The 25,024-nt window shown below is 46.5% G+C and overlaps 1 protein-coding gene across 3 annotated transcripts in view; it reads right to left on the bottom strand.

Moving 5' to 3' along the window:
• The window catches only part of GOLGA7 (golgin A7), a 32,136-nt gene extending 10,284 nt beyond the window's left edge, over positions 1-21,852 (bottom strand). For 2 of the 3 annotated variants that reach the window (XM_032229474.1, XM_032229475.1), the window contains exons 1-3: positions 20,506-20,524; positions 17,474-17,606; positions 7,273-7,425 (exon numbers count right to left, since the gene is read on the bottom strand). In XM_032229474.1, the coding sequence (XP_032085365.1) occupies positions 7,273-7,425; positions 17,474-17,584 (264 nt within the window). In that variant the 5' untranslated portion in view covers positions 17,585-17,606; positions 20,506-20,524. Of the gene's footprint in view, positions 1-7,272; positions 7,426-17,473; positions 17,607-20,505; positions 20,525-21,752 lie in introns of those variants that run through there. The other variant, XM_032229476.1, reaches the window with a different exon arrangement.
• Between the last annotated feature and the right edge of the window lie 3,172 nt (positions 21,853-25,024).

The raw sequence follows: 25,024 nt of genomic DNA, 5'->3' as shown, positions 1-25,024 counted from the left end.
CCCACTCCTCTCCTGGTTCCCGACTGATCGGTAACACTTTACTCAGTCCCACCCTGCGCGGGGTGCACTGCGGGCAGGAAGTGACTGCTCCCATGCCATCCTTCGAGACATGCAGTTCAGGTAAGACCAACTGACAATCTCTGAAGTGGGGCGTGGGAGGAGTCACAGCTGGGACTTACCAAAGCTAGGTGTCCCTGGGAGGGTCCATAGGGCCTGAGTCCCCCCGAGTATCCAGCACTCTCTGAAGGACTCTCCTCCCAAAGGACGCCTCCGCAGGGGCGAAGGGCATCTAGTCTATAGTGTCTGATGAACGGAGAGGGCGAAGCCCATGCTGCCGCCCTGTAAATGACCTCGATGGGGGCCTGGATAGCCCAGGCCGCTGAGGTAGCTGCACTCCTAGTGGAGTGCGCAGTGATGCCCTCGGGCACCTGAAGTCCCCGTGCCTCGTAGACCTTGGAGATGGATAGCCTGATCCATCTACTGATGGTGGCTGGGGAGACTTTCACTCCCCTGGTTGCCGGGTGGTAGGAGACAAAAAGGGCCTCTGACTGCCTGATGGGCAACGTGCGCTTCAGATAGATGTGCAGTGCCCTCCTGACATCCAGGCGATGCCAGGACCTCTCCCTTCCGCTGGAGGGAGATGGAGAAAAATTTGGAATAATAATTTCCTGAGCCCTATGAAAGGGGAAATTAATCTTTGGCATGAAGGCAGAATCTAGTCTTATGACCACCCTGTTACTGTGAAAGATGCAGAGATCCGCCCTGGCTGACAGTGCGTTAATCCCTGACACCCTTCTGACTGAGGTAATAGCCACCAGGAACACTACTTTGAGGGTGAGCAGCTGGAGACTCACCTCTCTCAGAGGTTCGAAGGGTGCCTCCAGAAGTGCCTGGAGCACTGTGGTCAGGTCCCACGAGGGAAAACGGTGAATCACCGGGGGTCTGAGGTTGGTTGCTCCCTTGAGGAACCATTTGATGATGGGAAGTTGGGACAAGGACTGTGTACCCACTCCCGCAGGACGGTGGCCAAGGCTGAGACCTGAGATAGGGGCCAGGCCCTTCTCCGGTCCATCCTGGAGGAAGTCCAGGACCTGAGGAACCGTGGCCGCTGTCGGTTCTACCTGAGCCGAGCAGCACCAGGCCGCGAAGAAGACTCAGGTCACGTTATAGATGCGAGTGGTGGATCCCCTTCTGGCTGCCTCTATGATCCCTATGACCCTTGTAGAAATCTGGGCCTCCCTTAACTGTGTCCACTCAATCTTCAGACGGTCAGTTGGAGCAAGTCTGGGTCTGGGTGAAGCAGACTCCCCTGGGTAAGGATTACCTCCTCCTGGGGGATCTTCCGAGGTGGCGCAGTGGTTAAATGCAGCACTGCAGGCTACTTCAGCTGACTGCAGTTCTGCAGTTCGGCTGTTCAAATCTCACCGGCTCAGGGTTGACTCAGCCTTCCATCCTTCCGAGGTGGGTAAAATGAGGACCCGGATTTTTTGGGGCAATATGCTGACTCTGTAAACCACTTAGAGAGGGCTGAAAGCCCTATGAAGCGGTATATAAGTCTAACTGCTATTGCTATTGCTATGTGTAAGTAAGCCTCAGTGAGGTCAATGGAAGCCAGGAAGTCCCCTTGTCTAATTCCCTCTAGGATAGACTTGAGTGAGGCCATTTGGACCTACGGTAAACCAGCCTGAAACTGAGTAACTTAAGGTCCAGGATGGCCCTTCAGAGCTCTTGGGGACCACAAAGAGATTCGAATAGAATCCAGATTTCTTCTCCCCTTCCAGTACCAGCTCTACCGCTCTGATCTCCAGTAGATGCTGGATAGCCTTGCGCATGAGAGCGCGCTTGACCAGGTTCTTGGAGGAAGAGAAGACCCGGAATCTATTCTGGGGTTGTGAGCAGAATTCCAGGTGGAAACCGAACCTGACAGTTTGCAACACTCAAGCATCCGTGGTGATGTCTGCCCAGTGATCCGCGAATAGAGAAAGGTGGCCACTGATAGGGTGATTCGATCCCGAATCACTTGTTTCTGCGGAAGGGGCAACCGCCTCCCCCTCGAAAGGGGCGCTTGTTAGATTGTTGGAACCTGAATCTGTCCCTAGAGAACTGTCTATCCCCTTGTCTGGGAAACCTGGGCACAGAGTACCTTGGTTGCTGGAAGTCCTGTTCGGGTGCTTGAAAACTGGACCTTCTGGGGTACGGTGCCGAACGGTGATCCGGTCATCTGGACGTGGACGTAAAGACCTTCTGCTTGTTTTTGTCCTCGACAACGATAGGGTCCAGGGATGGACCGAACAGCTGTCCTCCAGTGTACTCTGTGCCTGCCAAATGCCACTTTGCCCGGAACTCCGCCTGCCAGTTACGCAGCGACAGCAAACGTCTGGATGCTACTGATGAGGCTAGAGCCCTGGAAGAGAATCTTACTGCGTCCAGTGTGGCGTCTGTTGAGAACTGGGTGGCTGTCATCACCTTTGTGATGTCCTGCAGGAATTCAACGTCCAAAGCCGGGGTTCTGTCATGGAGCTGTTCCAGCCATAGTAAAGTAGACCTGTTAAAAAAGAAGGCTGCTGTGGCAGCCCTGATTGCCCATGATACCGCCTGGAACGTCCTGCGCATGACTAATTCTGCCTTCCTGTCCTCTGGTTTCAGGCAGTTGGAAATGTCTCCTGTCACCACCGGTGAGGAGGATACAAGGCTTACCACCGGGGCGTCCACTGATGGAACCAGCAAAGCTTGATCAAAGTTAGCATTAATGTTATAAAATCTGCGATCATTGCTCCCAGGGGTGGGAAAGGTTCCTGGTTGGGCCCATTATGACTTGAGCACCTCTAAGAACAGTTCTGGGGTGGGCATTTCCTCCTTCTCCACTTGGGGTCTGTGGAAGGGACCCTTCTTGGTTTCCCCGCTCGTGCCAGCTTTAGCAGTGTCCTGATTGGCTACTGGAACTTCCAGGTCTGCTGTGGCTTTAGCCTTACGTAGCAGGGAGGTAAAAAGAGTGGGTGGGAATACGCCCAAGATGGATGCACTTTCCTGCCGCGGCTCTGCCCCTCTCTGCAGGGTAGGATCCTCTGGAGGACCCTTCTCCTGGGTCTGTTCCCCTTGGGGAAGCTCTGCCCAGCCCTACACTCCTCAGATTGTCCGCCATCGCTCTACTCACAGTTGGATGATCCCCCTCCTCTGTTTCTCCTATGCCGCCGATCTGCGACTCGAATTGGATCCGGTCTACCGCCCAATGCTGTGGCCCTCCCTGGATGACCGGTGGAGTTCGGGCCCGGTCCTCTTCTGGGCTGGCGGTAGTTGCGGGTGCTTGCGGTCTCTGCGACCAGAGACCGGTACTGCTCTTCGCACCTGTGCTCTCTTGTTCAAAATGGCGATCGCCGACCATGCGGTCCGATCACGTGAGCTGCTCCGACTGAGCCGCTATCTTCCTGTTTGCTTGAAGATCTCCATACAGCAGCCTGTGTTCCAGCCACGCTGTGAGCGCGGGGCCTGGGCCTCCCTGCCCTGCCACCGGGCCGCTGTTCCGAGGCGTCTCAGTAGCGCTACCGCTACTGTGCCAGGCCAATTGCAGAGTGCATGAGAGGAGGATCGTCCGACGGAAATTGCTTGAAGGTAACACTCGCGTGGAAAAACAAAAATCAAAAGGGGAAAATAAAGGGAAAAAAAGAAAAAAATTGCGCCGAGGAGAGCCAGGTATTTAGCTCCTTCTGGGCCGAAGACTGAAGTTAATCTGGAGAGTCAGAGGATGGGTAGAGGTGTGGCCTCAAGATTTACCTCAGTTTCCGGGCAGGTGGGACGTGACAATACCCAGCTGTGACTCCTCCCACACCCCACTTTGGAGATCCAACTGCTTTCTTATCGCAGGACATCCCGATGTTTAATCAACCAACCAACCAGCCAACCAAGCCAAATCACTCATCCATCATTTAATGAACTAACACAATTGTCTTGGTTTGCACAAGACTGGTTGTGTACACACATCACACTGTGCCACAAACAGGAGCACACCACATTTTAGCTCAAAATATTATACACATTCATAATATATAATGTATAAAGTAGCTCAGAACACTAATACTACACTCAAAACTGTTTACAGCCACCAAAAAAAAAAATTAGTCTTCTACCACTAGGTCAATTCATGGTGATTTCCTGGATGCTTCCTTGAAAAAAACCCTACAATTTTCCTATCAGCAATGTGGAAGACCCTTTGCCATTCTGCCATAATGTTTGTTTTCTTAGTCTAGCTCACATCCCAATAATCTCTCACCCATGTATTAACCAAGCCTGTTTATATTCAGCTTCCTAACACAGAGATTACCTGCAAGATATTCTCACAACTGTCTGTGACAGGGGTCAGCAACTTGCGGCTCTGGAACTGCATGTGGCTCTTTCATCCCTCTGCTGCGCCTCCCTGTTGCAGTGGGCTCCACAATTGATAGGGCTTTTGGTTAGGACAGGTAGTGTGAAAAGGATGGCACACTTGGAGGAGACTCTGTGGTGGGAGAGTTGTACTTCCGGTCGGCTCCAGAATTGAATAGGGAGCTTCCGGTTAGGGCCTTTGTGGCTCTTTGAGTGTTTAAGGTTGCCGATCCCTGGTCTACGACCTCTCCCTGCAATAATGGTACTGTGTTCTACACAACTGGGCACACATACAAAAATATTCTCTTGAGACAATGCTCCCAGCAACTACTTTGGCCAATGCACCCTTGCTGTCAACCCCAAAATCGGAAAGGAATGCGGGTTGCCTGGATCACAACTGACTATCCACAACACGTATCATTTAAAATATTTGTAAAAGGTTCTTTTCAACTAGAACTAGAGATTATCCTCAGTCAGAAATGTGGTGCTTGGAAAGTATTTTATCCCAAGTTCAGAACAGGCGAGATTTTGAAAGCCAACTTGGCTGGAACGAAGTGTATTCAGTGTCCATTTTCAAAAAGAGAATGCCACAAAGACACTCAAGAGTAGCCACAGTCTTGCACAAAATCCTGATGATATAAAATCAGGCGCAGAAGCAATTAGCGTGAAACTGATTCTCCTTGGCAGAGCCAGGGAACCGTGTCATGCTGACTTCTGAGAAAATACGATCTTTTTAATAAAAATGTCTGAAGATCATTACCTGGCCAAAAAGAAGGGTTTTAAGGCCAGGAAAGTTGGTGGATGGAAAAAATGCCATTCACTTTTTTTTTTTCCAGGAAGGCCACCCTGAAATGTTATCAATGGCAGAAAAGCCCACCAGCTGGTAGGGGCAATAGGAGTGTGAAATGGAAGCGCCGAGAGGAAACTTATTTTCGGGACTGGATTCATGGCAATAAACCCTACGTGAAACAGAAGAAGGGTATCGAGGCAGCCTTCATAGCACCATGCTGTTCTCAAAAGGAGCCTCCGTAGGATGCGGGCATGAAATAGAAGTCAAGGTTATTAGAGGGCAAGGGAGAAGATGAAAACTAAACTTCTGGGAGGTGATCAGATACCTAAACAGAAACTGGGGAGAGACAGGTTCAAGTCCCACCCAACCATGGATTTCATTGGTTGATTTTAAACCAGATTTGTTTCTCTCCTGTTTTACACTGTTTTAAATTGTTTCAACTCCTACCCTCAAAACGACACTATAGGGCTCTGCACACGAGAACAACTAGACACAAGGATGGCTTCCCCCCGAATGCCATCACTCTGTTAAACAAATAATTCCCTCACCACTGTCAAACAATTCACTAAGATTGCATTACTATTACTATTAGTCTTGTCATCGTTCCTATCACCCATCTCCTCCCACTTACTGCAGAACTTTAACTTTGTTGCTTGTATTCTTAGGATTTATATTGTTTTCTAATATGATTTGATTGCTTATTTCTACCCTATGACTATCATTAAGTGTTGTACCTTATAATTCTTGAGAAATGTATCTTTTCTTTTATGTACACTGAGAGCATCTGCACCAAAGACAAATTCCTTGTGTGTCCAATCACACTTGGCCAATAAAAAATATATTCTATTCTAAAAGGCTGCTAGAAGCATAAAGGGAAGGTTCCCTAGGTATTCTATTAGTTCTTTAAAGGAAGGCAAGACAACACTTTTAAGAAACAAAGACTGTGTGAAAAAGAAGTTGGAAGAGCCTTTCCCAGATTTATTAAAGTACAACTCAAAGAGAGAAGCAACCTAGAACTAAGGAGAAATTTCCTGGCAGTGAGAACAATTAAAATCAGTGGAATGGCTTCCCTTCAGAATCTGGGGGTGCTCCCTTCTGCTATATTAACGTTCTTTTGAGTCACTCAAAATTGACTGAAAACACTGAACGAAGCCATAAATCATGGTTTATAAACTAGAATGATTAGGTTCACACAATACACTGTCTGTTTGGCAAGATGCAGGAACCAGATTTCACTGTGATTATCTCCTGGCAGCACCCCGTTTACATATACTATTTGCCTATCGCTTTGATAGTTGTTTGTGTTTTTATTAGCTTTCATAATTTCACTGCTTTATAAGGTTTTTAATGTTCTTGTAGTGTAAACTACAAGAAGTCTCTTTTTTAAAATGTTGTGGCAAATAAACACAAGAATTAAGATGTGGTAGCACAGTGGTTAAATTGCAGTACTGCAGGCTATTTCTGCTGACTGCTGGTTGCCATCAGTTTGGCAGACTGAATCTTACCAGGCTCAAGGTTGACTCAGCCTTCCGTCCTTCCGAGGTGAGTAAAATGATAATAGTTAATTTTTTCCATAGGTAGACACTTCGATTTGTACTAAAATATTCTATCATGTGATACAGCTCTACCACAGGGGAGCAGATGCAGGAGAGTGAGTCCTAATACTTACTGTGTTTCCCAGAAAATAAGACAGGGTCTTATTTTCTTTTGACCCCCAAAATAAGCACTTGGCCTTATTTTTGAGGAGGTCTTATTATTTTTGAGGTGCAGGAGGCGGCAAGCGTGGTCACCTCATGGCTGCTGCTGTGTTGATAGTTTGGGAGAGGGCTTATTTTTTGGGGAGGGCTTTTTTAGCACATGCTAAATACATCCCCTATAACTACTGTCAGAAAGTCAGAATGGGAAATGGACATTCTTAAATAAAGAATGGAAGCAGTAAATCATATCCTGCTGGGGGGGAGGGCACTTTAATAACAGAGGTTTAACATGATGCCTTTCCAGTATTTTATTGCAAGGGATTAGATGCTGTTCCTTCTGTGGAATTTATTTTCCTGCCATCAAACCTCCAAGTGTGTATATATTACCCTTTTTCTTTCCTTTTAGGGGAAAGGAAATCAGCTCACCTTCTCATAATGTGTCTCCATGCACAGAAATATAGTGTAGGCAGTCAAGCAAGCCAAACAGCCTTCCAGATAGGACTGGCTCCCAAGTTTCTCGGCTTCAGCATAGAGGTTATTCAGGGTCCGTACGGTTTCTTCAAACTGCTGCCTGTCAATCTGAAGAAAGGATATCATTTAGAAATGGACATTCAGGCAGGTACAAAATGGAAACAACCTTCAGCATATTTAGATGAAAGCCATATGGAATGTCAATGGCTCAGATCCCCAGGAAACAGAACTTGGCTTCTTGGATGAAGAGTTATATGTCAGGAGCCTTGTGGGCTTGAACAGAGGCTAAGGAAACAATTACAAGTTTTAAAATAGTCACAGAAAGAATGCAATTTCCTTCAGAGAAGCATTTCAAGATATTTCTCAAAGCTGTTCCTGGCACAACTCAATTCACAAAAGAAAGCCATCAGCTGCTACAATGAAAACAGTATGTTTTTTTTCCTTGGTGGAGCTGCTGACCGAAAGATCACAAGGAGAAATCATATTTGCTTTTGCTTTCAACTGATCTCCACCCAGCATGAGTAGCCAGTAAATTAGAATATTTGAGAACAAAAATGCCAGAAAATGCTAAACAGCAGAGACACACATAGCAAGAACAATAGTAATTCCAGGACATATAAATGACTTGTTTATTATTCTCAAACCATTAAGGATGGTACTACCATGACTAGATTTAATACATTTTTTCTCCTTTTCTTTCACTTGGAAGCTAAAGTGCTTTGAGGCAGAAATCTCAGGCTACAATCCTAGATCTACTGCATTATTTATTTTATTTCTTTACTAGTTAGAATTTTTCATTCTGTCTTTATTATTTACTAGGAGAGTTGGTCTATGCAGTGAAGTTTACTTCTTAGCAAATACATAGACAATCTGGCCGTCAGATTCCTAGTTACTTATAATATCGCAAATTTTGATTTTCCTCCAGGAATCTTAGAAGCTGGAAATGCTGCCCTCAAAATGCAAGTACTCAAATCTTGAGGTCCTTAACTAGATTAGTTAAATGGGATCTTAGCAGCTCCACATCCATACATGCTACATTTGATTAGGTTTCTTTTGTGGCTTTCTGAGCAGCGTCAATCCAACCTATTTTGTTTATTATTCAATGTGTTGACCTAAACACAGAAAACAGCTATCGATTCTGCCATCCTGTTTCCATGGTTATTATCCTGCTCTTGAAGAATTCATTGGAAGAGATCTATTGTTAAAAAGATCAGTTGGTCTCAGGCACACATTAGCCACGTTGAAGTAACACTCCAGCAAACATATTCAATCGATTGGGCTTATATACTACCAAATCCTTGCAAACAAATGGCACTTTATAATCAAAGTAAGACATCTGTAGCAGCAATATGTAGAAATTTTCCAGAGTCTCCAGTAAATGTTAAACTAAATGCTCTTTTTCCAGCATTGTCAAAAACATCATTGATATAAAACCAGTTGCAATAATGCAAAAAATAGTCCTGACTTTGAAATCCAGGATTTTATTTATAATTCTATTGTTTTTTATACTATTGTTGTTTTCTATCATACTTTGACATAACTTGCATGCTGCCTAAAGCCTTTAGAGTAAAGTAGCTTATGAATGTTATACATGTGAAACTCGAAAAATTAGAATATTGTGCAAAAGTTCATTTATTTCAGTAATGCAACTTAAAAGGTGAAGCTAATATATGAGATAGACTCATTACATGCAAAGCAAGATAATTCAAGCCGTGATTTGTCATAATTGTGATGATTATGGCTTACAGTTCATGAAAACCCCAAATCCACAATCTCAGAAAATTAGAATATTGTGAAAAAGTGCAATATTCTAGGCTCAAAGTGTCCCACTCTAATCAGCTAATTAAGCCATAACACCTGCAAAGGGTTCCTGAGCCTTTAAATGGTCTCCCAGTCTGGTTCAGTAGGAATCACAATCGTGGGAAAGACTGCTGACCTGACAGTTGTGCAGAAAACCATCATTGACACCCTCCATAAGGAGGGAAACCCTCAAAAGGTAATTGCAAAAGAAGTTGGATGTTCCCAAAGTGCTGTATCAAAGCACATTAGCAGAAAGTTATGTGGAAGGAAAAAGTGTGGAAGAAAAAGGTGCACAAGCAGCAGGGATGACTGCAGCCTGGAGAGGATTGTCAGGAAAAGGCCATTCAAAATGTTGGGGACTTTCACAAGACTGAGGCTGGAGTCAGTGGATAAGGAACCGCCACACATAGACGGATCCTGGAGATGGGCTTCAAATGTTGTATTCCTCTTGTCAAGCCGCTCCTGAACAACAAACGTCAGAAGGGTCTTACCTGGGCTAAAGAAAAACAGACCTGGTCTATTGCTCAGTGGGCCAAAGTCCTCTTTTCTGATGAGAGCAACTTTTGCATCTCATTTTGAAACCAAGGACCCAGAGTATGGAGTAAGAATGGAGAGGCATTCCATTCAGATTCAGAGATACGGGATGTATAAACTTAGTAGGGATGCACCTGTGATTAAACGACATATTGTATGTGAAGATGGGTTTCCCCTCCCCCCCTTTTTTTCTCTCCATCCTCTCCCTTTCCCATTGTTGTCTATGTAACAAAAAATAAAAATAATTTATATATATATAAAAAAAAAAGAATGGAGAGGCACACACTGCAAGATGCTTGAAGTCTAGTGTGAAGTTTCCACAGTCTTATGTTGATATGGGGAGCCATGTCATCCGCTGGTGTTGGTCCACTGTGCTTCATTAAGTCTAGGGTCAACGCAGCCGTCTACCAGGAGATTTTGGAGCACTTCATGTTTCCTTCCACAGACGAGCTTTATGGGGATGCTGACTTCATTTTCCAGCAGGACTTGGCACCTGCCCACACTACCAAAAGCACCAAAACCTGGTTCAATGACCGTGGGATTACTGTGCTTGATTGGCCAGCAAACTTGCCTGACCTGAACCCCATAGAGAATCTATGGGGCATTGCCAAGAGAAAGATAAGACGTGAGTCCGAACAATGCAGAAGAGCTGAAGACTGCTATTGAAGCATTCTGGTCTTCTATAACACCTCAGCATTGCCAAAGGCTGATAGCTTCCATGCCACACTGCATTGAGACAGTAATTGCTGCAAAAGGGGCCCAAACCAAGTACTGAGTACATATGCATGCTTATACTTTTCAGAGGTCCGATATTGTTCTATGTACAATCCTTGTTTTATTGATTGCATGTAATATTTTAATTTTCTGAGATTGTGGATTTGGGGTTTTCATGAGCTGTAAGCCATAATCATCACAATTATGACAAATCACGGCTTGAACTATCTTGCTTTGCATGTAATGAGTCTATCTCATATATTAGTTTCACCTTTTAAGTTGCATTACTGAAATAAATGAACTTTTGCACGATATTCTAATTTTTCGAGTTTCACCTGTAAATGACCTGGAAATAAGGAGAATTTTTTTGACAGTGAGAACAATCAACCAATGGAATAGAAATTGCCTTCAGAAGTTGTGGGAGCTTCATCACTGGAAGATTTCAAGAAGAGACTAGACTGCCATCTGTCAGAAATAGTGTAATGTCTCCTGCTTGGGCAGGGGGTTGGACTAGATGACCTACAAGGTCCCTTCCAACTCTGTTCATCTGTATCTAAGACTTTGGGCCAGTCCCTTTCTCTCGACCCTGGAAAGAATGCAATTGCAAAGCATTTCTGAAAAACTTGGCAAAAAAACTGCAGGGACTTGTCCAGGCAGTCACTAAGGGTCAAGACATACTAAAAGGTGCGCGCGCACACACTCATACACACACACACACACCTGTCCTTTAGCATCTGTCTAAATCAGGGGCATCCAACCCTGGCAACTTTAAAGATCTTGGACTTCAACTATCAGAATTCCCCAGTCAGCCATGCCAATCAGTCTCACCCTGACATGCTCTTCTTCCTTCTTGCCATCCTGCTCCCTGAGAGTTCACAAGACTCCCCAAGGGGAAGGGGCTCTCAGAAGTCTGTTTTGCTCTGCTTTAATCCCAATGCTTTTAAAGAGGGAACCATATACACTAATGGCCTTGCTAATCATTATTCTCCAAAGCACCGGAAGGTAGGACAAGAAACTATGGTTGGAAACTAATAAAAGAAAGAAGCAACCTGGAATTAAGGATAAACTTCCTAACAGTGAGGACAATTAACCAGTGGAACAGCTTGCCACCAGAGGTTGTAGGTGCTCCATCACTGGATGTTTTAAAGAAGAGACTGAATAGTCACTTGTCTGAAATGGTATAGGATCTCCTGCTTGAGCAGGGGGCTGGACTAGAAGACATGCAAGGTCTATCCCTATCCCATTCTATTCCTATAACCCAGAGACCTTCAAACCTGGCAACTTTAAGACTTGTGGACTTCAACACCCAGAATTCTCCAGCCAGCATAGCGTTGAAGTCCACAAGTCTTAAAGTTGCCAAGTTTGGGGACCCCTGCTAAAACCAAATGTTTCACTGCCAAATACCCTTCCATACAGAGCTGATGTAACTTGGTCCTTGTCGACTTTTGCTCTTTTGATTAGTGGCAGATTCAAACCTGAATAATGCAACCCCAAGAACTGAAGCCCAATGGAGAGATGCTGGGACAGGAAGCCCAGCTGTTGCTTTAGTTACTGCCACAGTAATAAAGGGATTCCCACAGAACTTGTGTGGTTCTTTAATTGCTTGTGCTTAGCAGTCAGCCGGACAAACCTGTTTTGCAAACTTCTTAATAGGAAGTAGGCACCATCAAAGGGTTACAGCTATGAGATTTCATATTCAAAGCTTATGTCTGTCCTATAAACTTAAATCGAACCAAATCTGTACCATTCTGTACAAATCAAAGGTATGAGAAACCAAAGAAGTCAGTCGGTAAGACTGAAATATTTCCCCGTCGATGAGAAGAAGTAAAAGAAGTGCTCTGAAATGCTTGTTAAATGTTTGGGTGGTTTCTAGAACAGCTCTTTCAAAATCTGTACGATAATAAGTTTTCAGTTAAACCCGGATCTCTCATTTGTTGTTCGAGGAGTGGATCTCCCATACGCCCCACCCCTTCCCTGGGCCCAGAGGGAGGAGTCCCCCTTGTAGAACTGTGCCCAGAAGGATTTCAGGTGCTGCACCAGCCGAGAGCCCAGAGAAGGGGTGGGGGTGTGGCCGTTGTTATCCGGGAGTCGTTAGTTCCTCGTAGGGTCCCTGCTCCGGAGCTTGTTGGGTGTGAGTCTCTGCTGATAAAGTTGGACCTCAAGGGTCAAGTGGGTCTGCTGTTAACGTACCTGCCTCCCAACAGCGTTGCAGCAGCCCTCCCCTCGCTCCTCGAGTCGGTAGCCGAGCTGGCAATTGAGTTCCCTAGGTTGATGGTCCTGGGGGACTTTAATTTGCCTTCGCTCGGTGAAAACTCTGATGGGGCGCAGGAGTTCATGGCTTCCATGACAGCCATGGGCTTGACCCAAGTAATTCGGGGCCCAACCCATTCGGCGGGTCACATGCTCGACCTCGTATTCCTCTCGGAGCAGTGGATTTGTGACCTTGGTCTGAGGGGTAACGACATCATACCCCTGTCGTGGTCAGACCACTGCCTACTGAGGCTCGACTTCCGGAGGCCAAACCCCCACTGTAGGGAGGTGGAACTGACCAGGTGGTTCCGCCCCAGGCGACTTATGGAACCGCTAAGGTTCCAGACGGAGCTTGGGGTCATTCCTGATACTTTCGCCCACAGTCCGGTAGAGACTCTGGTTGCTGCTTGGCATCCGGCAGCATCAGAGGCCCTCGACCGGATTGCGCCACTACGGCCCCTCCGAGGCGGCGGATCCCGGAGACCCCCTTGGTTCACCGAGGAACTCCGGGAGATGAAGCGCCGGAGGAGATGCCTAGAGCACCAATGGAGGTCCGATAAGTCCGAATCGAACCGAGCAATGGTAACCACCTGCACCAAGGAATACACCAGGGCACTTAGGGCAGCGAAAAGATCTCACATAGCCACCTTGGTTGCGTCCGCTGAGTCCCGCCCAGCCGCCCTGTTTAAGATAACCCGCTCCCTATTGAATAAAAGGGAAGCGGGGGAACCCTTGCAGGGCAGAGCTGAGGATTATGCCCAATTCTTAGCGGACAAAATTGCTCGGTTTCGGTCGGACTTGGACTCCATCCCCGCAGTTCCAGCCGAGACACAAGAGGATCAGGTGGAACATCTCTGGGTTGAGTTTCAGGATGTTACCCCCGGGGATGTGGACAAGGCCATGAGGGCTGTAAGTGCCTCCACCTGCGTACTGGACCCGTGTCCCTCATGGCTGGCTACTAACAGCAGTGAGGTGACACGAGGCTGGATCCAGGCGGTTGTAACCGCCTCTCTTTGGGAGGGGAACTTCCCCGCCGCACTGAAAGCGGCGGTGGTGAGACCCCTCCTAAAGAAGCCATCTTTGGATCCAGCTGTTCTTAATAACTATCGCCCAGTCTCCAACCTTCCCTTCCTTGGGAAGGTTGTTGAGAAGGTGGTGGCCTTTCAGCTCCAACGGTCCTTGGAGGAAGCAAACTATCTCGACCCCTTCCAGTCAGGCTTCAGACCCGGTTACAGCACAGAAACCGCTTTGGTCGCATTGACCGATGATCTCTGGAGAGCCAGAGATGGAGGGCATTCCTCCATCCTGGTCCTCCTTGACCTCTCAGCGGCTTTCGATACCATCGACCATGGTATCCTTCTGCGACGACTGCGGGAGGTGGGAGTGGGAGGCACCGTGTTGCGGTGGTTCTCCTCCTACCTCTCGGACAGGTCGCAGTTGGTGTTAGTGGGGGGGCAGAGATCGTCCCCTAGGCCCCTAACATATGGGGTGCCTCAGGGCTCGGTCTTATCCCCCCTACTATTTAACATCTACATGAAACCGCTGGGAGAGATCATCCGCAGGCACGGGATCAGATACCACCAATATGCGGACGATACCCAGTTGTATCTGTCTGCCCCGTGCCAACTCAATGAAGCGGCAGACGTGATGAACCGAGGCCTTGAGGCCGTTATGGACTGGATGAGGGTTAACAAGCTTGTGCTCAACCCAGAAAAGACCGAGTGGTTGTTGTGCTTCCCTCCCAAAGATTCGATCAATATTCCATCACTCAGGCTGGGGGGTCAAATTCTATACCCCTCAGAGAGGGTTCGCAACTTGGGAGTACTCCTGGATCCACAGCTATCGTTTGACCACCACTTGACGGCTGTGACCAGGGGGGCATTCGCCCAGGTTCGCCTGGTGCGCCAGTTGCGACCCTACCTGAATCGGGAGGCACTCACAACAGTCACTCGGGCCCTTGTGACCTCTAGGCTGGAATACTGCAATGTGCTCTACATGGGGCTGCCCTTGAAGAGCATCCGGCGACTTCAGTTGGTACAGAACGCGGCCGCGCGAGTGATTGTGGGTGCACCGCGGTTCACCCACATAACACCTATCCTCCGCGAGCTGCGCTGGCTACCTGTCGATCTCCGGATGCGCTTCAAGGTGCTATTAGTCACCCATAAAGCCCTGCATGGTAGTGGATCTGGATACTTGAGAGACCGCCTCCTGCCAATTACCTCCCTGCGACCAATTAGATCACATAGATTGGGCCTCCTCCGTATTCCATCGGCCAGCCAGTGCCGGCTGGCAACCACAAGGAGGAGGGCCTTCTCAGTAGTAGCCCCGACCCTTTGGAACGAACTCCCCATGGAGATTCGTACCCTCACCACCGCCCAGGCCTTCCGCACAGCCTTGAAGAACTGGCTAGCCCGTCAGGCCTGGGGACAAGGATAGCCGCCCCTCCCGAATGATGAATGTATGTTGCTTATTACTTTTATTATATGTGTCTATGTTACTGTTTGTATTCCCTTCCCTGATTTTATGTGAGCCGCCCTGAGTCCCCTCAGGGAAAAGGGCGGCCTACAAATATTAATAAAATCTAAAATCTAAATCTAAATCTTTGAAAAAGATGGCTTTTCCTGCACCTCTGCCACTATGGATTTCAGCTTAATTATGAAAATAATTTACAATCCTTGAGTGTTGAATTTAAAAAACCCAAAGACAGAATAATAAAACAGCTAAAGACAACCGCTGCAGTGTAAAATCCAGAACACTTCAACAAAGACTGCATAGGAGGAAAGCCACATTAGTCTACAGTAGCCCAAAATGACTCTGCTAAACAAATAATTCCCTCCACACCAACTATTGGTGTCAAACTATTCACTAAGGCTGCATTATTATTTGTCTTCTCATTGTTCCTATCACCCATCTCCTCCCATTTATGACTGCAGAACTTTAACTTTGTTGCTTGTATTCTTAGGATTTATATTGTTTTCTAATATGATTTGATTGCTTATTTCTACCCTATGACTATCATTAAGTGTTGTACCTTATGATTCTTGGCGAATGTACCTTGTCTTTTTATGTACACTGAGAGCATCTGCACCAAAGACAAATTCCTTGTGTGTCCAATCCCACTTGGCCAATAAAGAATTCTGTCCTGTCCTGTCCTATCCTATCCTATCCCTATCGTAACCAGGAGATAGGTAGGATGTTTTCCAACCAGCAAATTCTAAATTGCAGCCTTTTAATCAACTTGCCAGTCAGAAAAGTTGCTACCAGATTCCTTTTGATTCTATGCAGTGCAACATTAACTTACATGAAACACAATTTTAACTTAAGGGAGAACCTATCCTTTCCTCTCAAAAAAGTACTTTCATAGTTTTCAAAAAGCCGGAAAATGTTTTCACGCCAAGTAAAATTGTATAGAACAGGTAATAATTACTGCTCTGTCATTAGCCTTTGTTTATAAAAGGGACAGCAACACAGAAATCACTTCTAATCCTTCCTCTGTTCCACCCAGCCCAAGGCAACAATGATGGAGGTTGGTGCTCTGAGCTTGGTGGTTTCCTTGCAGAAGTTTCATTATCCAAACTAGGTAACATTATCGGTGCTAGTAAGGAGTGGGATTTGCTCTCAATTTATATTCTATTTCTGTGCCAACTCAGGAAGCTCAAACTGCCCAAGGAGTTGCTAATTCATTTCTACAGAGGACTGATTGAGTCTGTCATCTGCACCTCCATAACTGTCTGGTTTGGTTCTGCAACCCAACAAGACAGACACAGACTTCAGAGGATAATTAGAACTGCAGAAAAAACAATTGCTACCAACCTGCCTTCAACTGAGTCAAAAAGAAGACTGTGAAAATAACTACAGACCCTTCACATCCTGGACATAAATTGTTTCAACTCCTACCCTCGAAACGACGCTATGTAGGGCACTGCAAACCCGAACAACTAGACACAAGGACAGCTTTTTCCCGAACACCATCACTCTGCTAAACAACCAATTCCTACAACACTGTCAAACTATTTACTGAGACTGTATTACTATTACTATTAATCTTCTCATCCTTCCTATTACCCATCTCCTTCCACTTATGACTGTATGACTGTAACTTTGTTGCTTGTATCCTTATGATTTATATTGTTTCCTAGTCGCTGAAGTCAAAGCACAAGGGACTGCATGGAAGTTTCCACAAACATGGGAGGGGAGTGTCTAGTGGAGCCACAAAGAAGCTGGAGCGCCTGCTGTGTGAACTCTTGCAAAGTGGCTGATACAAAAGACACGATTGATAGAATGCCTCCCCACTCACCGTCCATCCCTTGCACTCCCTGCTCCCAAGAAATCCTTTGCTTCGTACCATGCTAGCTCCTCGCTTTTTAATTAAAATGCCTAAATACAGATTCAGCTAAGGTGCTGAACCAAGCAAGCCACTATGAAAAGTGGGCAGTTTGGCCCCCCAGACACAGTGTGTTATATGGATCCAGTCAGCTTTGGCTTGTCAAGCACACTTTAGTTAACTTTAAAGCTTAGGGATTAGTAAAGGTTCCCCTCACACACATATGTGCTCATCTGTTTCAAAGCCAAAGAGCCAGCGCTGTCCAAAGACGTCTCCATGGTCCTGTGGCCAGCATGACTAAACACCGAAGGCGCACGGAACACTGTTACCTTCCCACCAAAGGTGGTTCCTATTTTTCTACTTGCATTTTTATGTGCTTCTGCTAGGTTGGCAGAAGCTGGGACAAGTAACAGGAGCTCACTCCATTACGCAGCGCTAGGGATTCGAATCGCCGACCTTTCTGATTGACAAGCTCAGCGTCTTAGCTACTGAGCCACCACATACCATTCACAACTACCATTAGGGATTACTCACCCGGTTTTCCAACTCTGGAGGGAATTTGGTCTGGAACTGGCACTTCGTGCCACTGCTGTAGTCCCTTTGGATGAAGACTTTGCTGGCAACAGGCGGCTGCTGTGGCCTCATCTCGCAGCTCAAACTGGCCAGTCTGGATGCGAAAGAAGAGATAAGCGATCAAAGTGTGTCTCAGTCATATTGGGTCAACTCTGGTTTTATATCCCGGGTGCTGATTGCATTGGAACAGGTCCCTGGCTGACCAGCTTTCTGGTTCTACATACTGGGCAATGATTATAATCAATTAAATGGTCCTATAACATTTGGCATGCATACTGAAGGCATTATTCCCTCTACTTAAAAAGGATGAGTACTTAATACGTATAATAACATGGCTCTATTGTTATGAGGTACGAGTGATCTTCAACATCCTGCTTTTTGTACTGTGATCTTGAATGTACTCCAAGATGGCTCTTTGAAACATGAAACGTACTCTTGATCTGGCTCTCCCTGAAACTCAAGAACTCCATTAAAATACAATTAAAAAACGCCAATGAGGAGAGGCTGAAAAAAAGACTGGGAACATTTAGTCTTGAGAAGACAAGGAGACACGGTTGAGTGGATAGTATAAGACAGCCGTTTCCAAACGTATGAAAAGAAGGGGTCTTGTTTCCATCATCCCAGAAGGCACAGCGTGGACCAGTAAATCTGAAGTCAGAGAAAGGCAGACTCCAACTGAGTGTTAGGGCAACCTTTTTTATGGTAAGAATTATTCAGCAGTAAAAGCAATGGCTTAGGGACTGTGCCTATTTTAAACAGATTCAGTAGCTTCCAAGGCATAAAGTAAAGGTAAAGGTTCCCCTCGTACATATGTGCTAGTCGTTCCTGGCTCTAGGGGGCAGTGCTCATCTCCGTTTCAAAGCCGAAGAGCCAGGGCTGTCCAAAGACGTCTCCGTGGGCATGTGGCCGGCATGACTAAATGCCGAAGGCGCACAGAACGCTGTTACCTTCCCACCAAATGTGTTTCCTATTTTTCTACTTGCATTTTTACGTACTTTTGAACTGCTAGGTTGGCAGAAGCTGGGACAAGTAACAGGAGCTCACTCCGTTAAGCAGCACTAGGGATTCGAACCGCCGAACCGCCGAACTGCCTTTCTGATTGACAGGCTCAGCGTCTTAGCCACTGAGCCACCGTGACCCTCTTTTCAAGGCATATACCATTTCTAAGAGTCTATGTCAGTAAGAGGTACATGATCTATTGTCAATTTTCTCTGTCTCAAAGATCTTGTTTCACCTTTGGCTCATCTCAGCACTAGGAAGAGTTAAAATATTGCAATTGAATCTTTTAGCTTAAGAATTCCCATGAATTTACCAATGGAAAGAGAACTGGTGTAATCAGTACAAAACTGATCCCTCTTGACAGAAGCTAAGCACCCCAGTTCAAATGGCCTCCCCGCCCCCAAATTTATTTTTTTATTTACTTACATGCATCCTGCCTTTACTATTTTTACAAATAACTTCAGGTGGTGAACATATTCAACGTACCTTCCTTCTCCTATTTTCCCCACAACCGCCACCCTGTGAGATGGGTTGGTCTGTGAGTGACTGGCCTTCAGTTACCCAGCTGGCTTTCACAGCTAAAGCGGGACTTGAACTCCAGTCTCCAGCTTTCAACCCCGGTGGTCTTAACCCCTAGACCCAAACTGCCTCTCATCAAATCATAGAAAGGGTGTTGAAATTCATGCAGAGAGAGCTCAAGAAAGCCATATATCAAGTGTATTCCTCTATTGTGCAGATAAGACAGGTGGCCTTACACCAGCCAATCACAGCCTAATCATCCATGGTGACGCAATAGCGAAGGCTAACTCTTCTGCCCACTGCCAGGGGTTCAATCCTGACCGGCTCAAGGTTGACTCAGCCTTCCATCCTTCCAAGGTCAGCAAAATGGGGACCCAGATTGTTGGGGGCCATAGGCTGACTCTATAAACCGCTTAGAGAGTTGTGAAGCATTGTGAAGTGGCATATAAGTCTAAGTGCTATGGCTATTGCTACTTGTCTCCCATCCAGATAGAAACTGGAGTATCTATCTATGGTTTCTTTTCTCCTGATATGGATTGATACATATGGATTGTTTTTAATAGCTTCAGAAGAGGCTCTTATTTAAAATCATTTTCACAATTGGAGACACAAGAGCAGAGTCTTTCCTCTGATTGATGGCTCCTCATTTTGATGGCAGTGTTTTTTCCCCCCCTCATAAGTTATTGCTATCTCCTTTCCATTTTTGGACTCCAAATCAAATCAAATCAAGACAGCTATCCACAGGGTGGGAGAGAGGATTGGAGGTAGGAGGAGAAGGAAGGGAGGGAATGTATTGGGAGAGAGGAGTGATAGAGGGGGAGGGGAAGTAGGAAGTAGAGGGGTATGTTGGAAGGAAGAATGAAAGTTGGAGGGGGGTGAAAGAGGGTGTATGGTGGGTCAAGGTGGTATATTGGGTTTGTATTTTGGGGGGTATTCTCTATAAAAGCGAGGGCTGTGTTTATTATTCAATGTTATATGCCCCGGTTATGCACAGTATACATGTGATTGTATGGAATGAAATGGAAATAAACGTATTTTCAAAAAAAAAAAAAAAAAAGACAGCTATCCACAAAGCACTTTAAAATGTGTCTTTTCTTTAGATGTCCTCTTTCCTTTTGAGACGCTCTCTCCAGTCAAATATAGCAAGCAGTAAAAGAGGAAATCCCAGCTATAAAGTCCAGAAACCTACAGTCCAGAAATTTGCAAAAAAACCAACAAAAAAAACCAACCAACTGCCTTTCCCCCGCTTTTTTCAAATACGACTTTCCTGCGCTGCAAGTAAAACCAGGGGAAAAAATGCTTTCCTATGTGTCACAGTCATGCAAGGTATAGTCCCACCCCCCTAGTTTATGCCGTGTGTGTCTGTGTGTGCGCTCAAACTCTTTGGCTCATTTTTCACCCCTTCATTTCACATTGGACACCAACCCCCCCCACCCATTTATGATTTGAAAACGAATTCTATCCACGAAGCCTACCTCAAATGATAAAGATAAGGATAGCATTGATCCATCCTCCCAGAGACTCCTGTGTGTGTGTGTGTGTGTGTGTGTGTGAATATAGATCATTTTGGAGAAGCCCGGCTTATGCTAGAGGGCCAATACCCCCCCCTCCAAAAAGGCAAAGCCCGGGGATTCTTCCTAGGCAGCAGCCCTTTTATACAGCAGCTCAGAGTCTGAAGTCCATTGGATCAAGCGAAGGGGAAAAGGAAAGGGGGAGGGGAAAGGGGGGAAGGAAAAGAAAGAGGAAAAGGGAAAGGGAGGAAGGAAAGGGGGAGGGGAAGGAAAAGGGGGAGGGGAAGGAAAAGGGGGGAGGAAAGGGGGGAGGAAAGGGGGAGGGGAAGGAAAAGGGGGGAAGGAAAGGAGGGAGGAAAAGGGAGAGGGGGAAGGGGAAGGGGGGAAGGAAAGGAGGGAGGGAAGGGGGAGAAGAAAGGGGCAGGGGAGGGAAAGGGGGAGGAAAGGAGGGAGGGAGGAAAGGGGGGGAGGAAAAGAAAGAGGAAAAGGGAAAGGGAGGAAGGAAAGGGGGAGGGGAAGGAAAAGGGGGAGGGGAAGGAAAAGGGGGGAGGAAAGGGGGGAGGAAAGGGGGAGGGGAAGGAAAAGGGGGGAAGGAAAGGAGGGAGGAAAAGGGAGAGGGGGAAGGGGAAGGGGGGAAGGAAAGGAGGGAGGGAAGGGGGAGAAGAAAGGGGCAGGGGAGGGAAAGGGGGAGGAAAGGAGGGAGGGAGGAAAGGGGGGGAGGAAAAGGGAGAGGGGAAGGAAAAGGGGGGAAATTAGAGTTTTTCACCTAAGAAAGGCGGCCAAGGAGACCATAAGGTGATCCTAACCCTTTCCCCTAGGAAGCCCCCTCCCCAATCTCCCCCCCCACTCCTCCCAGCCCTAGGGGACCAGGCTCCCTTTCTCCCACACGTTTCATCCCCCCCCTCAATTGCCACAGTGCTCCCCCTTCCTTTTTTTCAAGCCGAGCAGAGTCTCTTTCTCCCCCCCCCCCAAGCTCCCTAAAGCCCCCCAAGAGGAGAGACAGGACCACTGCCCGGTGGAGAAAGGATGCCCGGGGGAGTCCCCTTTCCGCCCACGGCCTGAGGCGCTTTCAAGCCCACCTCACAACCACAACCCTTCGAGGCAGTCCAGGCCTTGGGGGGACCCGCGCCAACCGCCGCCCCCTCCCCCTCAGGCCCGGCCCCGCCCCTCGTCCCCAAAACCGCCCCCTCCTCTCGCCCCCCCCTCCTTACGGGCAAAGCCCCCGTCGCCGCTTCTCCTCCTTCCTCCTCCTTCCAGCGTCGCTCCGCCGGCGACGCAAGCTCCTTCACTTACGGCTTGTCGCAAAGCCGCCCCTCGGCCTGAAGTGTTGCGGGCGGAGCGAACTCTACGGCCGTTTGGGCGGGGCCGCGCCGTAGATTTAGAAATCTAGAGTTTTGTGTAGAGCGCTCCTCGCCCTGCGGATGGGTTACTTCCGGGTCCCTCTCAGGAAAGAAGGCTTTGTGAGGCCCCAAATGGCCAACCTTGGATTTATTTATTATATTTTATTTTGTCAAAGATGTATAAGATAACAGATATAAGTATAAACATGATTATGGATGCTTTTAAGACTGGTGGGGCTTCAAAGCCATGTTGTCTTTGTGGCGTTTGAGAGGTTGCGGTTGGGGTGAAGGAACATGCATATGTTACATTATATAACATACAATATCTAACAATATATATTATAATATATATAATAAAACGTGTGTGTGTGCGCACGTGCACGCACGCACGCACGCACACACACACAGAGACGCCAAATACCACTCATGAATCATCACAAAATCTCCAGAACCGTAAAGCCTACAAATTTAAAATTTGGCACATATGTTTCTCCTGGCATCTAGGTGCTTGCTAAGAAAGGATTTTTCGAAATGACCATCAGATCATCAGTATTCCTTATAGAGTATTATATTAACACATGTCGATGCTAAGGAGTTAGAAGTTCTACTACCCCTCCCCACCCGAAAGGAACTCTGTTCCAACTGCCAGTTGCCTTATATGGGCATGGCCAGTGAGTGACTCATCCGGCCTGCTGGCTGACCCAATCACATGGTTATCCAGCTAATAGTATATATGTTATGGCATGCATAAGCACACCAGCGTGCCCTTCCTCCCTGTCCTACTGTCCCCATCTATTTGTATTCATTTCTTTTATTCACATCCATGTTTATATTTATACTTGCTATCTTGTACATGTTTGCCAAACTAATCAATACAAATTCAAGAGTGCAGAGCAGAGCAACCAGGATGATGAAGGGGCTGGAGGCTAAAACATATGAAGAACGGTTGCAGGAACTGAGCATGGCTGGTCTAGTGAAGAGAAGGACCAGGAGAGACATGATGGCATCTTCCAATATTTGAGGGGCTGCCACAGAGGAGGTCAAGCTATTCTCCAAAACACCAGAAGGCCTGACAAGGAATAATGGATGGAAACTATCAAGGAGAGATTCAACCTAGAAATGAGGAATTTCCTGACAGTGAGAGCAATCAACCAAAGGAACAGAAGTTGCCTTCAGAAGTTGTGGAAGCTTCATCACTGGAGGCTTTCAAGAAGAGACTGGACTGCCATCTGTCAGAAATGGTGTAGGGTCTCCTGCTTGGGTAGGGGGTTGGACTAGATGACCTACAAGGTCCCTTCCAACTCTGTATACCACGGGCTGCTGCGCTTTCTGATCCTGCATTCCATTTGGAAACAGATGCAGTTTTGCATGAGTTGGGGCCAGATTTGGAAGGAGTACGAAGGAGCAAATTTATTTATTGCTAAGAATGGGCGGTTTTAAAACCACAATGTCCCACTGCACCTGGGACTCGACTGATTTTCTACTTTAGGCAACGGTTGGCCAGTTGGAATGGGCTTTTGCAATCAAATCCTCTTCATGTGCGTTGCTGTGAAAATTACATGCATATTATAAATATCTGAGCTGTGAGTCAAGTTGAATGATTCAGCAGGCTCAGCTGTTCGGTGTCTTGCAAGAAGAATTGCAGTGAGGTTGTGGTGAAAAGAATGGAGGAGAAATTTGTTGGGATTTGGATTTTGATATGAACAGGGAGACTTGTAACTGGATGTCCCAATGGTGCTTTTTCAGGTGACCATTGGACTTCCTTGTTTTTTCTTTTGAAGATGTTTCGCTTCTCATCCAAGAAGCTTCTTCCGTTCTGACAGGATAGTGGGGAATGGAGGAATTTAGACTACAGGAACCATTTGCACCACTCAGGTGAACTTGAGGACACAGATAAACCTCCAAGTGGTCTCAAAGACCCTTTAAAAGGATGCAAATGACCAGCTGCCTGCAAAGAATATAAATCTTTCCATTCCCCACCATCCAGTCGGATGTTTGCAGGAGACCATTAATTTGCTTAATTGGCTCGTGACTCCCGAGACTCCTTGCCAAGTTTTGCAGAGATTGGCCTGGCAGTTCTCCAAGCCAGATGAGGTCTGTGACTGTAAATCCTCCCTTGAAAGATCCTCCCTTGAAAGACTTTGCTAGATGTGAATGAGCAGAATTCACAGTCAATTGATAAAAGAGGGTTTTGTCGGGACCAGGAGTTTGCTTCATGCCCTTGGGAAGCCTCGGTCAGAACAGTATCTTTCCATTTTTGTGCCTAGACTGTTCTTGCTGCTGTCACTTTTTGGATATTCTCGAATATAATAATTCAGTACTACATTATGTACTAATAATGTAGTAAGATGGCTTGGTGCCAAGGAAACAATTTTTGAAAAGGACTGATTATGGTTTTTTCCACAGTATTTCACATTATTACGATGAGGAGCCATTCCTTGAAATATAGAATGGCAGACCCACAATCCCAGAAGCCAGAGTCGTTTTTACGGAGCAATGGAGATACCTCTCTAGCGCTATACATGTACCAATCAGAAAATTAGAAATTATTAGATTGGCTGATACATTTCACTTATAGCATGTACTAGCTGGACAACCATGCTTCCTGAAGAAACTATGTGATTGGGCTATGCAGGAGAAATCCGGTTCACAATCCATTGGCTCAGTGGTAGTCAGTGATTGAAACACATAAGAGAATGTCGTTCCCGCCACCTTGAGTCCAGAAGCAGTTCCATAAGAGGAAGGCATAGACATTTTGGTGAGGTACCGACATTTAGTACTGTTAAGGAGCCCCAGGCCGCTCCTGAGTGAAGGAATGGAATGTCTGTCAGTTGAACTAAGGTAACAGAATATGAGTCAACTGGCAGCTGGAACAGAGTTTTTTTCAGGTGGGGAGGGGGAGTAGAATGTCTTAGCATCAGAGTGTGTAAATTACTGTATAAGAAATACTGACGATCTGATAGTCATTTTGAAAAATCCTTTCTTAGTGAGCACCTAGAAGCCCAGAGGAACATATGTGCCAAATTTCAAGTTTGTAGTCTTTACAGTTCTGGAGATTTTGTGATGAGTGAGTGATATTTGGCTTTGAATGGCCATTGCTAACAATTCTGAGAGTTGACATCCATATGCCTGGAGGGTACTAA

Source organism: Thamnophis elegans, chromosome 13, assembly GCF_009769535.1.
Source record: "Thamnophis elegans isolate rThaEle1 chromosome 13, rThaEle1.pri, whole genome shotgun sequence".
NCBI lineage: Eukaryota > Metazoa > Chordata > Lepidosauria > Squamata > Colubridae > Thamnophis > Thamnophis elegans.
The sequence above is the reverse complement of the archived record's forward strand: the minus strand, read 5'-3'. Positions and strand labels throughout refer to the sequence as shown.